The 17,492-nt window shown below is 39.4% G+C and overlaps 1 protein-coding gene across 3 annotated transcripts; it reads right to left on the bottom strand.

Annotated features, from left to right (window-relative positions):
• Nucleotides 1-760: 760 nt before the first annotated feature.
• Nucleotides 761-15,158, bottom strand: LOC133632257 (zinc finger protein OZF-like). 3 transcript variants are annotated; one of them, XM_062024597.1, is made up of 3 exons: nucleotides 15,140-15,158; nucleotides 14,598-14,688; nucleotides 761-3,031 (listed from the first exon to the last, which is right to left on the bottom strand). In XM_062024597.1, the coding sequence occupies exons 2-3, from the start codon at nucleotides 14,686-14,688 to the stop codon at nucleotides 1,827-1,829; spliced, it is 1,296 nt and encodes a 431-aa protein (XP_061880581.1). In that variant the 5' UTR covers nucleotides 15,140-15,158; the 3' UTR covers nucleotides 761-1,826. The 3 variants fall into 3 exon arrangements, with proteins under 3 accessions (XP_061880581.1, XP_061880580.1, XP_061880579.1); XM_062024596.1 differs by lacking the exon at nucleotides 15,140-15,158 and adding an exon at nucleotides 14,862-15,081; XM_062024595.1 differs by lacking the exon at nucleotides 15,140-15,158 and having other exon boundaries at nucleotides 14,598-15,081.
• Between the last annotated feature and the right edge of the window lie 2,334 nt (nucleotides 15,159-17,492).

Genomic DNA, 17,492 nt, shown 5'->3' with positions numbered 1-17,492 from the left:
TACTTCCTACTCTGACCTTTAATACAGTTGCCCAACATTTGGTAAAGAACAAAGTACAAAATGAACTATAACAATAATGAGAATGTATCCGTCTGGATTACTGCTGTTCTTAGCATCACTCGAACTCATGAGGGAATCTGGTATCGTACACACAGCAAATCATCACTTTTTAGCTGACTTCTCACACGTGACATTACACTTCTATGAGTTAACAACCTTTTAGCACAAAATGGACAAAAAAAAACCTTTTATTCGCTGATTTTTGTGTGACTGCAGTCATTTCTTACATTAATAACTTTTGCTACCAAATATGAGCATTTAAAAGGTTTCTCTCCTCTTTGTGATATAGGGCTGGACAATTTCGGAAAATAATCCAATTGCTATATTGTTCCTCATTATTGCGATTCTTCTTTTCAAGGTCGTCTTCTCGTGTATTTTTCAAAAAATACAAGCAATAAATCAATCTGCATTACCAACAACAGTGTCAGTTTTATATTACACCTATTTTTGTCTTATTAATATTTAAATATACTAAATACTTTGACTTGCACTCTTGCCCGCACAGCGCTTTTATTGTGAAGGCTGAATGTGTGACGTTTTTCTTTGAGCTCTATCTTGACTGACTAATGTGTGACGGTGAGATAAAGCTGGATGTTATTAAAGTGACTCCAAAAATCATGACATCATCCACAATCTTTATGTGAGAGAAGCACACTTGTCTTTCCATTTTCTGTGCATTCTAAATAGTCAAAAACTTCTAGCTTGAAGCAGCTAACAATGCAGGCAATGGGGATTTATTTCGTCCACCTATGACACATTCTACAATCATTTAAAACAACCAACAACATTGTACATACAGATAGTGTCAGAATAATTGTATCTAAGTTATCACAAAACTTTGTGTTGCCATGAGTTCCCGGCGAAAAGACAAAAGGTGTCTTTGATCCTACCAAGAAAAAGGCTTGTAAAACTCCACTGTGTAGGATGGGAAGCAACATGAAGGTGTTCTGTTTCTTTCTTCTATTGTAATCCACAGAAAGATGTTGTCTTGACCCAAGAACTACAAAGCGGAGATGAAGCAGGGCCAGACTCCCCTCAAGGCGACCTTTTCTTTGAACTGTTGTAATCAAAGGCGATGGCTGTTTACGACCCCCGTTCCTTAGAAACAGCTGTTGCCATGTAATCAGGGAAAGTCCAAATAAAAGAGGAGGCGTACAATCTTTCGCTAGAGCGTGATGGGGACTGTACAAGAGTACGTCTCTCCTCGATTGAGCCAAATTGAATTCGGTCTCTGTTTAATTCCTTGCCTCTTGTCTTGTTTAACAGATGTCATCAGTGTTTGAACCTGACAATTAGTGACACACAAATTCATATCATGCAATGTTTTATGTAATAATTATAGTATCTTTGTCATTTTGAGCATTTTCTGTCAGTAATACATTTCCAGGGTGCATTGATTTCACAGAGCGCATAGCAACATTGCGCTACTTCCATAAACAACAATAACATCGAGAGAGGGTTCCGTGTTTGCTGCCACTAATCAAGGCACCACTACTTTAGGATCCAGAACCTAGTCTCTGCTAAAATGTTTTAACACAAACTGAGCAAATGTATTTTTCTGTGTGTGTGTTCTCATGTGACATTTCAGCAAATATGTCTTTGACTGCATACTGAGCAGCTGCAACGCTTTTCTTCAGGGTGTTGATTGATGTGTATTTTGTCAATAGAAAAACCTTTCACTATAAATTGGGCATGTAAATATTTTTCTCCCGTGTGTGTGGGATGAGACATCATGTTACTTTGAGGAGAACTTTCACCACAAACAACTACATGTTTTTTCGACTGTGTGTTCTTAGGTGATCAGACAAGTGTGTCCTTTGAGTGTAACTTTTCTCACAAACGGAACAACTGAATGTTTTCTCTCCCGTGTGTTTCATTTCGTGCCGAGTCAAACCCTGTCTGTAGGAGAAGCTTTTACTACAAAATGAACAATTAAATGATTTTTCTCCAGTGTGTGTTCTCATGTGTTTAGTCAAATTGCCCCTATGAGAAAAGCTTTTACAGCAAACTGAACAGTTGAATGGTTTTTCCCCCGTGTGCTTTCTCATGTGGACAATCAATTGCTTGTTTTGAGAAAAGCTTTTGCAACAAACTGAACAATGAAAAGTTTTTTCTCCAGTGTGCGTTCTCATGTGTTGAGTTAAACTGCTCTTGTGGGAAAAGTTTTTACCGCAAACGGAACAATAAAATGGTCTTTCGCCTGTGTGCGTTCTCATGTGTTGAGTCAAACTGCTATTTTGAGAAAAGCTGTTGCCGCAAACTGAACAAATAAATGGTTTTTCTCCTGTGTGCGATCTCATGTGTTCAGTCAAACTGCTATTTTGGAAAAAGCTTTTACTGCAAACTGAGCAAGCATACGGTTTTTCTCCCGTGTGTGTTCTCATGTGTTGTGTCAGATGGCTCTTTTGGGAAAAGTTTTTACCGCAAACTGAACAATAAAATGGTCTTTCTCCTGTGTGCGTTCTCATGTGTTGAGTCAAACTGCTATTTTGAGAAAAGCTTTTACCACAAACTGAACAATAAAATGTTTTTTCTCCTGCGTGTGTTCTCATGTGTTGAGTCAAATTGCTTTTGTTTGTACAACTTGTACCACAAACTAAACAGCTCAAAACTGTTTTACAAGTCTTCTCTTTAGAGCAGTCGGAGTGTTTGTTGTCAGTGCGAGTCCTCATATCACCTTCACAGTCTGTATCGCTGCTCAAAGGTTCTTCAACCTCGTCTTCAGCCTCACTATCTGATAGTGGAGCTAAGAGGTTGTCTAGTTGTGGTTTCTCTTCATCATCTTCAGTCTTCACAGAGAGAATAGTGAGTGGCAACTTGGTGGTATCACCTTCCTCTGACCACTGAAGACACTCTTCCTCCTCTTCCTTTTTAATGTGAAATGGCTGTAAAGCTTCCTGCTTCAAAGTAGAGTTCTCCCCCTGCGACTGAGGCGGAGATTCTTCAGGACGACCAATCAGCTGCTGGATGTCTGAGGAACACAAATAAGCTCAATGTGTTAAAGCCACCGGAAACACCAAAACTATAGAAGAAAAACCAGCGCACGTGCATAAAGTTCTATTCGCCCGCCACTAGGGTTGTACGGTATACCGGTACTAGTATAGTAGCGTGGTACTATACTCTGTTTGAAAAATAGAACGGACGCATTTTGGCTTAAAAAGTAAAGATAAAGGTAAAGTTATAACACTGAAACGCCCTCAGGAAGAGGTGCTTTAAGACATGGCTAGCTAGCTAGCAGCTAATGTCCATCCGCAGTCGTAAGTGTTTTAGCTACTTCTAAATCACTAATGCTTGCCTCCATAGCGACAAATAAAGTAAGTTTCTTACAAGTACCATTATCACTGGAGGACGAGGAATAGCTCAACATGCTTCACTACACACCGTAGGAGGATACAATAGCTCACCAACGTCACAATGTAAACAAATGCCATGGGCGGATCTACAATTGACATCCACTGTAATGATACCAAGTACAAGAGCGTATCTTGTCGATACTACTATGATTACATTGATATTTTTATCGTCACAAAATCTTTTTTCTTTTAAATTCATATTATATTCATAAACTCAGGAAAAATTTAAATTATGACCAATATATGATCCTGCACTACTTGGAATCGGATCGATACCTACATTTATAGTATCATCCAAAACTAATGCAAAGTATCAGAGAAGAGAAGAATACGTGATTATTACATTTGAACAGAAGTGTAGATAGAACATGTTAAAAGAGAAAATAACAGTAAATGAACAGTAAATGAACAAGTAGATTAATAATCAATTTTTACAGCTTGTCCTTTATAATGTTGACAAAATAATAGGTAGATAAATGACACAATATGTTACTGCATATGTCAGCAGACTAATTAGGAGCCTTTGTTTGTTTACTTACTACTAAAAGACAAGTTGTCTTGTATTTCACTATTTTATTTAAGGACAAAATTGCAATAATAAACATATGTTTAATGTTCAGGGGCCGTACTTATCAAGCTTCTTAGAGTGCCATTTTACACTTAAGTCCTGAGAATTTGCGAAATGTAGTCCTACTCTCAAACTTAAGAATAAAAGCTTTTTATCAACGTTCTTAAGTCTAAGAATCACTCCTACTCTCCACGATATTTAAGAGACCTTCAGAGGTGTCTTAAGTGGTTAGGAGTTGCCAGCAGGGGATGGCACTGAGGCGAGAGAGACGTGCGCGAACGTTCAGGGAACGGAACAATGTTGTTGTTTTTTTGATGACGAGCAGCTGATCAAACGGTATCGTTTAGACAGAGTGGATATTATTTTTGTCACAGATTTAATACTTTTCGATTCCTTGTTGATTTCTGCATGTGTCTGCAGTGGGCTAGTATATATAGAGCCACCCACACCACTTTCAAATTAGTTGCCTAATTAATGAATTGGAAAGAAAATGTTATGACAGTAGCGTATGTGTGTGGCCGTGAGGTGAGTGACGTCAGTGAGTGTGTGGGCGATAGAAGAGAGGGAGCGGTAGCGTGAGTGCCGGCGGGGACTAGTTTGTTTTGTATTATTTTGTAGTTTATTGTCAAAATATACACTCCCATTGTCCACTTAAATATTTCCAAGATATTTCTTTATTCTTAGACAACGGATTCCCTTCCGTGATTGGTCATTTCTATGGACACAGAAATGACGTCACCTAAAATTCCGTTTACGGCACATAGTAATGTCGTAATTCAGCTCTGAGTGTGACACTTAAGATTCAGTCCTACACTTCGCTGAAAGTGTGAGTAAGACGCTTGATAACTAACTTTTAAGTGCAGCTTTCAGCGAAGAATTTATTTACTCTTAAGTCAACTCTTAGCAGACTTCTTAGGAGTAATTCTAAGAAGCTTGATAAGTATGGCCCCAGATATATTTTTTTGCTAAAACAAAGCCAAAAATGCCATTTTTTGTGGTCCCCTTTATTTAGAAAAGTATCTATATACATTTTGGTACCGGTACCTAAATATTGATATTGGGACAAGCCACATCAACACACAAAAAAAATGATGATGGAGGCTGCACGGAAAAAATTGACTCTTTTGTTTGGATGGACGACGAGGTATAATTCTGCGTGTCACATTTTAATTACAAAACTGCAAAATATCAGGAGAATGTTGACCGGGAGTGTCAGAATAATTGTATCTAAGTTATCACAAAACTTTGTGTTGCCATGAGTTCCCGGCAAGAAGACAAAAGCTGTCTTTGAACCTACCAAGAAGAAGACCTGTAAAACTCCACTGTGTAGGATGGGAAGCAACACAAAGGTGTTCTGTATTGTAATCCACAGAGAGATTTTGTTTTGACCCAAGAACTACAAAGCGAAGAGGAAGCAGGACCTGACTCCCCTTCAGGGACCTCTTCTTTTAACTGTTTTACGACCTTTTCTGTGAACCGTTTACGACCTTTTCTTTGAACCAACCTTTTCTTTGAACTGTTTGTAATCAAAGGCGATGGCTGTTTACGACCCCCGTCCCTTAGAAACAGCTGTTGCCATGTAATCAGGGAATGTCCAAATAAAAGAGGAAGCGTACAATCTTTCGTCAGAGCGTGTTGGAACACTGTACAAGGGTACAGGTGTACGCGCTCTCCTCAATTGAGACAGATTTAAATCTGTCTCTGTTTAATTCCTTGCTTAGGTAATCAAAAAGGTTAACCAACGAACGAGATTTCTCTACAGAATTTCCTCTCTGGTCAACAAAAGCACCTTGAGGATTCTGGCGGGAACTCTCGTTCAACCCTTTTTCGATTACGCATGCACCTCCTGGTACCCTAGCACCTCCAAAACCCTCAAATCTAAACTCCAAACATCTCAGAACAAACTAGTCAGGTTACTTCTAGACCTCCACCCCAGATCCCACCTCACTCCTACCCACTTCTCTAAAGTGGGCTGGCTCAAGGTGGAGGACAGAGTTAAACAACTTGCACTGAGCCTAGTCTATAAAATCCGCTACACCTCCCTGATACCGAAGTACATGTCAAACTACTTCCTTAACGTAAATGACCGCCATAACCACAACACCAGGGGGTGCTCCACTAACCACGTTAAACCCAGATTCCGAACTAACAAAGGTCTTAACTCATTCTCTTTCTATGCCACATCAATGTGGAATGCGCTCCCAACAGGTATAAAAGAAAGGGCATCTCTATCCTCCTTCAAAACCGCTATAAAAGTTCACCTCCAGGCAGCTACAACCCTAAACTAACACCCTCCCCGGATTGCTAATAATCAAATGTAAACAATCAAATGCAGATTCTTTTTCTTATGCCTTCTGATCTCTCTCTCTCTCTCTCTCTCTCTATGTCCACTACTTGATGTCCATATCCCCCCCCCCCCCCCACACCCCCCCTCCACACTCCTGATTGTAAATAATGTAAATAATTCAATGTGATTATCTTGTGTGATGACTGTATTATGATGATAGTATATATGATAGTATATATCTGTATCATGAATCAATTTAAGTGGACCCCGACTTAAACAAGTTGAAAAACTTATTCGGGTGTTACCATTTAGTGGTCAATTGTACGGAATATGTACTTCACTGTGCAACCTACTAATAAAAGTCTCAATCAATCAAAACAATCAATTGTCTTGTTTAATAGATGTCATCAGTGTTTGAACCTGACAAGGAGTCCTGAAGTCTTCAATCCCTGAAACTCGCCTCGTTCTACAGCTTGCCTCCAATGTGCTCACGCCAGTAGTTTGCTTGAAAGTTAAACGAGTCATATTTTATCCTTGACGAGCTAACGACTACTAGCTATTTGTTATGCTACATCACAGCTTGTTTAGCTAGCACGATGATGTCATTTTCAATGTGTTCAGTCATGATGCATAATCTTTGTGTTGGTGTCTTGTTCATATTTCCTAACATAATGTTTGCAATGAGGTGAGGAGACATTCTAAATGATTAACTTTGTTTTCTTGAACACACGAAGGGAAAGCCTCCGAAGGAGGTGCAGGCAAATGGGAAAATAAAAAAGAGGATGTTGGATATTTTTGTGTTCATATAGATCACAGGTGACAAACTCAAGGCCTGGGGGCCAAATGTGGCCCGCCACATCATTTTATATGGCCCGCGAACGCCTGAAAAAAATATGCGTCAATAAAGTACATGATCTTTTCCTACTAAAAGTATTCGGTCTTTCCATTTCGACAGAACAAATTACCTGTGCTGCATGCAATTGCATATTTTTTAAAAATAAATATTATTTAATAATGCAACAAATATGTTATCATACATTCATTTTTTTTGTAAACAAACAATTGAATATCTGCTTGATCCCTGCTTGCCCTCTTTGTCTTGTCCTGTCTACACTTGTTTTGAAGCCTCTTTCTCTGCGCTGTCCTCCAAATATAAACATCAAACATGGAATTGATTAGCTGGACTCTCGACTCAATTGACAAAATATTTTCGACGAGGAAAAGAGGTTCTGGGGAGCCTGGCTGCCCTGATGGAACCATTGCTGTGGGGTACGTGAGAGATTCCTGGGAGAAAACAATCATGTGCCTCTCAGTCCTTTCCATCGAGGACGTAGAAGACATCTACCTGTTTGGAACCATGATCGCGGGGGCACCTGCTGATTGGGCTGGGCATTGCTCTGGTGTATCGTCAAATTCGTAAGACGATGTCAGCCACTCAAGGAGCCCAAAGGCTGTTCGTCGCAATGGAAGACTTGGGTCGGGCTGTGGGATCAGAGACTTTGGCGATTTCTGAACTGAATCGCAAGATGGATCACATCATGGAAAAGCTTGTTGAAATGCGAAATTTGGATATGAGCGCAGCCAGCATGGACGAATAGAACAGACAAGCCATTGTAATGTCTGCTCGCTTGGAAAAACCAAAATCCCAATCTACGATTTGACTCCCTCGAATGGCTTTGACGCTGCAAAACAGAAACAGGCTGTTCTGAAAACATCCCCCGAGGACTCCTCAATGATGGACGCTTTTGACCTCCCTACCTCCTCAACAACACCTGGAAGTCGAACTTTGTTTGCATGCAGAACGGCCCCAGGCCTATGGACACAACAAATGAGTTTTTTTCCCTTGGACTCAGTCTGGACCCCCTCCCGAGTGTCCAGCCTTTGACTGATATTTTTTTACTCTTCCCCACTTCCCCAATATCACCTTTTTCCCACCTTTTTAAGGAGCGGCGTAAGTGGCTGATCCGTTGGCGGTCCTGTTCTTGTCTCCCTGTAACGTATGTCTGCTTTTAGTGGGACTGTGCCGCAAATGTAATTTCAGTTCTTATATGTCTTGTACATGTTAAAGAATGGACAATAAACAGCATCTTGAATCTTGATCTTCAATTGAACAAATATGTTATCATACATTCATTTTTTTTTGGTAAACAAACAATTGAATATCTGCTTGATTTGTGGTTTCAAAGCAAGTTACCTATCAAATTGTACACTGTAAAAATTATAATCATAGATTTTCAGGTCAAATCCTGGCAATTGAACGATCGTCTTTTTACCGTAAAATAAACGGAGGTTCCATTTTTCTATATACTGTAATACACCGGAACAGTAACCATAGAATTTCAAAGAAAAAAAACACGGACAATTTTACAGTACAGTTACATTTACAGTAATAACCCAGCAGGCACAAGACATTGAAACAACATTGAGAACTTGTGGAATTAGGTCCTGACGTTGAGCAACTCAAACATAACATTGAAACAACATGCTTTTTGACAACGTTTAATCAATGTCGGGTTCTGACGTTGATTTGACCATTGAATTTTGGTCATTTTCCAACCAATATTCTACAACACAAATACAACATTGAAGCAACATGCTTTTTGACAACGTTTATTTAATGGCGTCATTTCCCAAACAACAACGTTGATCCAACGTTAGATACACCAACGTTGTCTCAATTTACAAAATACAACTATTTTGCAATGTTGTTTCAGAGGCAGTTTTAAAGGCCTACTGAAATGAGATTTTCTTATTTAAACGGGGATAGCAGATCCATTCTATGTGTCATACTTGATCATTTCGCGATATTGCCATATTTTTGCTGAAAGGATTTAGTAGAGAACATCGACGATAAAGTTCGCAACTTTTGGTCGCTGATAAAAAAAGCCTTGCCTGTACCGGAAGTAGCGTGACGTCACAGGTTGTGGAGCTCCTCACATCTGCCCATTGTTTTCAATCATGGACGCCATCAGCGTGAGCGATTCGGACCGAGAAAGCGACGATTACCCCATTAATTTGAGCGAGGATGAAAGATTTGTGGATGAGGAAAGTGAGAGTGAAGGATTAGAGGGCAGTGGAAGCGATTCAGATAGGGAAGATGCTGTGAGAGGCGGGTGGGACCTCATATTCAGCTGGGAATGACTACAACAGTAAATAAACACAAGACATATATATACTCTATTATCCACAACACAACCAGGCTTATATTTAATATGCCACAAATTAATCGCGCATACCAAACACCTCCCCCCTCCCGTCCATATAACCCGCCAATACAACTCAAACACCCGCACAACACACTCAATCCCACAGCCCAAAGTACCGTTCACTTCCGTAAAGTTCATACAGCACATATATTTCCCCAAAGTTACGTACGTGACATGCACAAAGCGGCACGCACGTACGGGCAAGCGATCAAATGTTTGGAAGAAAGCTGCGTACTCACGGTAGCGCGTCTGCTATCCAACTCAAAGTCCTCCTAGTTGTGTTGCTGCAGCCAGCCGCTAATACACCGATCCCACCTACAGCTTTCTTCTTTGCTGTCTTCATTGTTCATTTAACAAATTGCAAAAGATTCACCAACACAGATGTCCAGAATACTGTGGAATTTTGCGATGAAAACAGAGCTGTTTGTATCGCGACACAATGGTGTCCCAATACTTCCGCAAACTCCGTGACGTCACGCGCAAACGTCATCATACCGAGACGTTTTCAGCCGAATATTTCCCGGGAAATTTAAAATGTCACTTTATAAGTGAACCCGGCCGTATTGGCATGTGTTGCAATGTTAAGATTTCATCATTGATATATAAACTATCAGACTGCGTGGTCGGTAGTAGGGGGTTTCAGTAGGCCTTTAAAGGACATGTATGTATCATCAACATTGTATCAATGACTTGTGCATGCTGGGAAGCTGTAAAAAAAAACACTGTAAAATTGACTGTAAAATTGTGGCGAGTGAGCTGTTGTTTTTGTCCTATAAAATATACTGTTTTTTACAGCATATCGAAAATGGAATTGGAAAAGTCGAATCACTGTTGTTTACTACAAAATTTGGCAACTGAGCGGGGTACTGTTTTTCCATTTACAGTAATACATCGAGGAAATTACAAACTTAGAAGTTTAGCAAAAAACAAACAAACATTGGTACTGTTTTTACATTTACAGAAATATGCTGTACAAAACTTAAATGTAACTGGGTTTTTTTTTACATTGTTCATACAAAAAATATAATAATGAAATGCTAAGGCAATTGTGTAATAATATAATTCACAGTTAGACGCGGCCCTCTAAGAGCAGCCATAACTGCAAGTGGCCCTCAATTAAAATGAGTTTGACACCCCTGATATAGATTGATGTGTGTAGTCTTTAATTGTTTAATACTGTATGTACACTATTTTAAATCTTGTCCAAAAAAGAAAGTAAATAAATGGCTTTGTTTACGTCACACACACTCATGGAGTCGTTAATTTGCACTTGTACTTAAGGTGCTTTATGTTAACTATTTGGTAATGTACTATTTTATATTGCTTTATTATAGCAAAGAACATATCACTATTTTCTTACATTTATGGTGGAAGGACCTGCGTAGGAAAACGATTACTTGGACATTTGTGTACTGGCAGTCAGGTGTCATGGAGTGAAGCTGCACATTTTTTTGACCTCTCTTTTACTCGAGGTGGGGGGAGAAAAATCTATTTTTGGATGCATCGCAATTTGGACATGGACGATTATAAAATGTTCCAGTTTTGCACGCATTTCCATTTCCACAAATGTGGGAACTAAATTAACTGTTTATTACAAATGCACTGTTGTTGTTTTTTAATTGCAAGTAATAAACACTTATTCAGTGAAACAAAAAGAAATGTAAAACTGCATCAATATACATAAATTAAAGATGGAATCGAATTGTAGCTCCTGAATCGCGGAGTGTCAAAAGATTCTCACCTCTGTCTCTTACTCACGATATAATGGTCTGTATAACTACTTTTTTCTTTCACATCATTATCGTTTGACATTTTGGAATAATTGAGTTTACAAGTAAAAAATACACGCAAGCATTCAACTATCCACAAATATATTTTGGATTGTAAAACAGTTAAAATGTCGTTATTTGACTTTATGAGTTGCGACAATGAAAAGTTGACATTAATCATATTATTCTTGTTCTTTATTACCTCCAATTCTCTGCACGTTGATGTGGGATCTGAGCCAAGGATGTCATTGTGGCTTGTGCAGCCCTTTGAGACACTTGTGATTAAGAGTTATATGATGATGTGAATGAGGTGTGGTTGTATTGTATATTAAAAACCTCTAAAGACTTAGTGGCCACATGCGTGGACAGCACCTTTTAGCTCTTATTTCCAAAATTGTGTACACTACTGAATTGGGGTCTTATGGCCGCTTATGTGGACACTTATACTGCCATCTGGTGGTGTCAGAAGAGTATAACATACAATGGAAATTGGGGAAAAAAAGTGTAAAAATAAAAATTAGCATGTCACTACACATGAAGTACACGTTTGTGTACTTATGGACTAAGTACATCATATAAAAAGATGAGTTTTAATTTTTATTCTAATTAGGGTCCAATAAGCCCAAATAATAAAGAGAAATAAAAAAAGCATGTAAACACACAGCTTGGGCCTTAAGAAGTTAAGTATGTGTCAATGAAAGGGCATTTTATGACTTTTCTTAATTTGATTACATGCTATAGTATGATTTTATTGTCATGCCTAGTGGTTAGAGTGTCCGCCCTGAGATCGGTAGGTTGTGAGTTCAATCCCCGGCCGAGTCATACCAAAGACTATAACAATAGGAGCCATTACCTCCCTGCTTGGCACTCAGCATCAAGGGTTGGAATTGGGGGTTAAATCACCTAAAATGATTCCCGGGCGCAGCCACCGCTGTTGCCCACTACTCCCCTCACCTCCCAGGGGTCAAATGCAGAGAATAATTTTACCACACCTAGTGTGTGTGTGACAATCATTGGTACTTTAAAGGCCTACTGAAATGAATTTTTTTTATTTAAACGGGGATAGCAGATCTATTCTATGTGTCATACTTGATCATTTCGCGATATTGCCATATTTTTGCTGAAAGGATTTAGTATAGAACAACGACGATAAAGATTGCAACTTTTGGTATCTGATAAAAAAAAGGCTTGCACCTACCGGAAGTAGCGTGACGTAGTCAGTTGAACATATACGCAAAGTTCCCTATTGTTTACAATGATGGCCGCATGAAGTGAGAGAGATTCGGACCGAGAAAGCGACAATTTCCCCATTAATTTGAGCGAGGATGAAAGATTTGTGGATGAGTAAAGTGCAAGTGAAGGACTAGTGGGGAGTTGAAGCTATTCAGATAGGGAAGATGCTGTGAGAGCCGGGGGTGACCTGATATTCAGCTGGGAATGACTACAACAGTAAATAAACACAAGACATATATATACTCTATTAGCCACAACACAACCAGGCTTATATTTAATATGCCACAAATTAATCCTGCATAAAAACACCTGCGTGTTTGTTATGCTAGCTCCTAGCTCCTCTGCTAGCTCCTAGCTCCATAGAACACGCCAATACAATTCAAACACCTGATCAACACACACAATCACTCAGCCCAAAAGACCGTTTACCTAACCCAAGGTTCATAAAGCTTATATATTTTTAAAAAGTTACGTACGTGACGCGCACATACGGTCAAGTTATCGAATGTTTAGCAGCCAAGGCTGCATACTCACGGTACCTGATATTCAGCTGGGAATGACTACAACAGTAAATAAACACAAGACATATATATACTCTATTAGCCACAACACAACCAGGCTTATATTTAATATGCCACAAATTAATCCTGCATAATAACACCTGCGTGTTTGTTATGCTAGCTCCTAGCTCCTCTGCTAGCTCCTAGCTCCATAGAACACGCCAATACAATTCAAACACCCGATCAACACACACAATCACTCAGCCCAAAAGACCGTTCACCTAACCCAAGGTTCATAAAGCTTATATATTTTTAAAAAGTTACGTACGTGACGCGCACTTACGGTACGGTACGTGTTATGCTAGCTCCTAGCTCCTCTGCTAGCTCCTAGCTCCATAGAACACGCCAATACAATTCAAACACATGATCAACACACACAATCACTCAGCCCAAAAGACCGTTCACCTAACCCAAGGTTCATAAAGCTTATATATTTTAAAAAAGTTACGTACATACGCAAAAAAAAGCCAAAGCTGCATACTCACAGTAGCACGTCTGCGTCTTTGTCATCCAAATCAAAGTAATCCTGGTAAGAGTCTGTGTTGTCCCAGTTCTCTACAGGCGTCTGTGTATCCAAATCAAAAGTCCTCCTGGTTAGAGTCTCTGTTATCCGAGTTCTTCCATCTTGACTGCATCTTTCGGGAATGTAAACAAAGAAGCGCCGGCTGTGTACTGTTGTGGCTGACTACGTTCGAAAAATACGTCCATTTCGCACCGACAACTTTCTTCTTTGCTTGCTTGGCTTCCTTCTCCATAATGCAATGAACATGATTGAAACAGATTCACGAACACAGATGTCCAGAATACTGTGGAATTATGAAATGAAAACAGAGCTTTTTCATATTGGCTTCAATGTGGAAGGCATACCCGTGTTCGTCGGGCTACGTCACGCGCATACGTCATCCTCAGAGGCGTTTCGAACCGGAAGTTTAGCGGCAAATTTAAAATGTCACTTTATAAGTTAACCCGGCCGTATTGGCATGTGTTATAATGTTAAGATTTCATCATTGATATATAAACTATCAGACTGCGTGGTCGGTAGTAGTGGGTTTCAGTAGGCCTTTAACTTTAATAAGTGTATTGCATGATTTTTGTATCCCTTTATTTTAAGTAGCCAGGGACTGCAGATGGAAATGAGCTATTTAGCTATAATCTGGTACAGAACATATCTGTATCTGAGCTTAATGTTTCTGTGCATTGTCCCTTCAAATAAAGACTAAACTGAAATATACAACTCATATAAAAACACTTTAATTGATTGAATGATGTAGACATGTGGTCCAGTCTTCTCTTCACACACTGCACATCTCTTACTCTTCCCCAACATCTCTTCTTTCACATCATTATTTTCTTTACACAAGCGCTTGTTTTGCTCTTCCACTTTCTTCATTTGACTTTTGCATTCTTTCATCTCCTCTGATGTGAACTCCACTGCCTTCTTCAAGCTAACAATCATGGCGGCTCTTTCTTTACATTCTTCAACAAGGTCGGCTAATTTCTCATCAACACTTTTTTCAGGGCTTGAACTAGCTTTCAAATGACCAAACTTTAAGTCACTCACCTTCATCTTTCGTCTTTATCTCCGTTGGTGATTTGCTGGAAGTTGGTGGCGCTGATTCTCTTTCATGTTCTCTTTTAGCGGACGTCGCCATCTTAGCATAGCAGTAAATAAATGATAAATGGGTTATACTTCAGTAGTCGTCCATCTTCTATCACGTCTTCAATCTTCACTTCGGATAACACTCCGTCGCTACAACCTCAACTTTTGTTCGTGGCCTGTGGAAAAGATGAATATTTAAGACTCTATATCGCCGTTAGTTCATACATGTTTTAATCGTAGCCGTCCAGTCCGCCATTTTGGTCGCCACCAAAGCCTTTGAGTTGCTCGACTCGTTTGCGCATGCGCCAAAAGTCAGCTACTTCCGGTCCTTACTCTTTTTCTTCTTAATCATAGACATGTTCTAAGGGTACGCAGCATCGAGCGCTACTGCCTACTGACGCTGACGAGACGCGGAGCCGCCATCTTGGAGTGGTGATCCGCTCCACTCAGTGCAATTCATTTGGCAGGAGCAATGAACTGTCAGCGCATTTAATTCATCTTACCTCACTGAATGGGTGAGGGCCTACATCCGGGCAACTGAGCTACATACGGGTTCTTCGAGCCATAGCAACCAGACTGGCGTTGAAAACAAACCGTTGCCATTACTCTTTAACCTGTCGACCTACGCTGGTTAAACCCATCATTCTGCCTCCAAAATGCCGAAAAACGGTGTTGTTTTTGGTTGTGCTAACCACAACTGGAAACAGGGAAAACAAAGGTCGTATTTTGTTCTGCCAAAGCGTGATAAAAGCCCACAGAGACGAGACAAATGGCTCGCAGCTTTACACTGGGAAAACGAAGACGGTTCTCACTGGAGTCCCCCAAAGTCCCGGGTCGTGTGTTCGGATCACTTCGTTTCTGGTAAATATAAGGAACAAAAATCCACCTTCTTAACCACAACTTGGCTATACCGTCCGTGCTAATGTTGTACTTGTTGAATTTGTACCTTATAACGTTCGACAGCTGAAGTTGTTGTTGTACAAAAATAACATGCGGTATATACTATGTAGTCTATAGCCTAGCTAGCTATTTTCGAAAACCGGTTCCGTTTAAATTTGAATCGGCTTTCTATAGATATGAAATAATTTACCTGGTGCGCTTGTGAGGTAAACATATAGATTTCCAAATTCCATGTCCGGCCATTGTGTAGGATTATCAGTCCACGCATCTGCTGGAAGGCGGTAAGGGCAGTCGTTTAATCCAACTACAGAACATTTTAACTCGTATCTTAACCTAGCCTCACTGGAAAGACTATTTACATAATCATACGCCATTTAGAACAGTTTAAAATGCCGTGAAACCTCGTTAAATGCTTTTTCTGTCAATGCTGTGTTCGCTGTGAGCTGGTTTGTTTTCAACGAATTCAATATGGCGACCGGCTGCTAGGGGATTGGTAGGCGGAAGTGACGTAGGTCCGCCCTCGCCCATACCACTGATTTTCACGCGCTTTTTTGTCATACGTGTAGCTATAATAAAGGACACATGTTTTATTATTCATAGTTTGATTAACGGTAATAGAATATTCTTATATGCTATAAGTGACCAGACGTCCAAGATCAAAACTGGGAATATAATCCCAGAGAGGGGGGGAAAAAACGGTCAGCTATTTTTAAGTAGAAGAAACAATATGATTAGGTTATATATACATGCGTATATCCTACATAAACAATGTATGAATACATCAGATATCTATATATCTTATAGATTGTATCTCTGTTGCTGCAGCAGCAGAACGTTTATTCTGTCTTGACACTTTGTATTGATATTTTCTATTACATTCTTCCCTTAAATGATCATGTTTACAGTCATTGTTTTATATGTATTTTTTATGTATGTCGCTTTGGATAAAAGCGTCTGCCAAATACTTCAACATAAACATATGTTTAAGTACACCTGGAAGTCTTTATATCCCCCCCACACACACAATCTGGACTGTGGTCCTAACTTTTACCCCGGTTGGCTTTTACAATCTTTATCTTCATTATTTATTTCAACTTTATGTTATTCAAGTATGACATTTTAAAATGTAATTAATTTCATTGACCAGCAATTCTATTATGGTCATACTCTTGTTTGCTAGCGGCTACGATTTCAGTACTATTGAAGATATTTGCTCCTTCTCAACTCTAATATTATTTTCACAAAATACAACCAATAGTACGTCAATGTTAAATCTTACTTGTGTAAAGTAATCCCCCGATTCCTATTTTCAACAGTCCGCTCATTTGAGCGGGAAAACGCTGAACACCATCTTTGTTTTCTACCTGTCAACTGTCACTTTAGGCTGCTCGCCGGCTCCTCGTCACCACTTCAAGATGGCGGCCCAATTTCTCGCGTCACAGCAGCCAATGCTGCGTCTACTTATAAGATGTTTATGGGCTTAATGTTTTACAATTATCAATCAAATCTTGGATAATTATTAAGAGTACAAAAGCCCTTAAATTAATATTTTTGTTAAAAACATTTAAAGCAAACAAATAAAACAAAAGCAAATACAGATAGAGTATTAAATATTACTTATTAATATTTAATACTCTATCTGTATTTGCTTTTGTTTTCTTTCCTTGTTGTTGAAAGTGCCTTGACTGTTAAATGAATAATAAATGTATATTTGTCGTTCAATAAATATTAAAATAAAAACGATTTTTCTTCATCTGTTGACCATTGTTCTTGTTTATTCTGCCCGGCATGCTTTCTTCACAGGAAGTTGACAATTGTATTTATTGTACCAGTTTGTTCTTTTTTAACAGTGTTTGTGGAAGCTGCAATGCATGATGGGAAACTCATCTTCCGGTCCGGTGGAGTGCCGCCTGAACACAAAGTGAACGTTCCTCACTCGTCGTGTCTTTTAGCCTT

This window comes from Entelurus aequoreus, linkage group LG17 (genome assembly GCF_033978785.1).
Source record: "Entelurus aequoreus isolate RoL-2023_Sb linkage group LG17, RoL_Eaeq_v1.1, whole genome shotgun sequence".
Classification (NCBI taxonomy): domain Eukaryota; kingdom Metazoa; phylum Chordata; class Actinopteri; order Syngnathiformes; family Syngnathidae; genus Entelurus; species Entelurus aequoreus.
Note: the sequence above shows the minus strand (reverse complement) of the source record. Positions and strands in the feature narration are given on the sequence as shown.

What these genes read in the sequence shown, in the direction of transcription:
- LOC133632257 (XM_062024597.1), bottom strand. Translation starts at nt 14,688, where the DNA reads ATGGCGACGTCCGCTAAAAGAGAACATGAAAGAGAATCAGCGCCACCA. An exon ending in GATAAAGACGAAAGATGAAG is followed by an intron (nt 3,032 to 14,597) that starts GTGAGTGACTTA and finishes TGTGTTCCTCAG; the next exon opens with ACATCCAGCAGCTGATTGGT.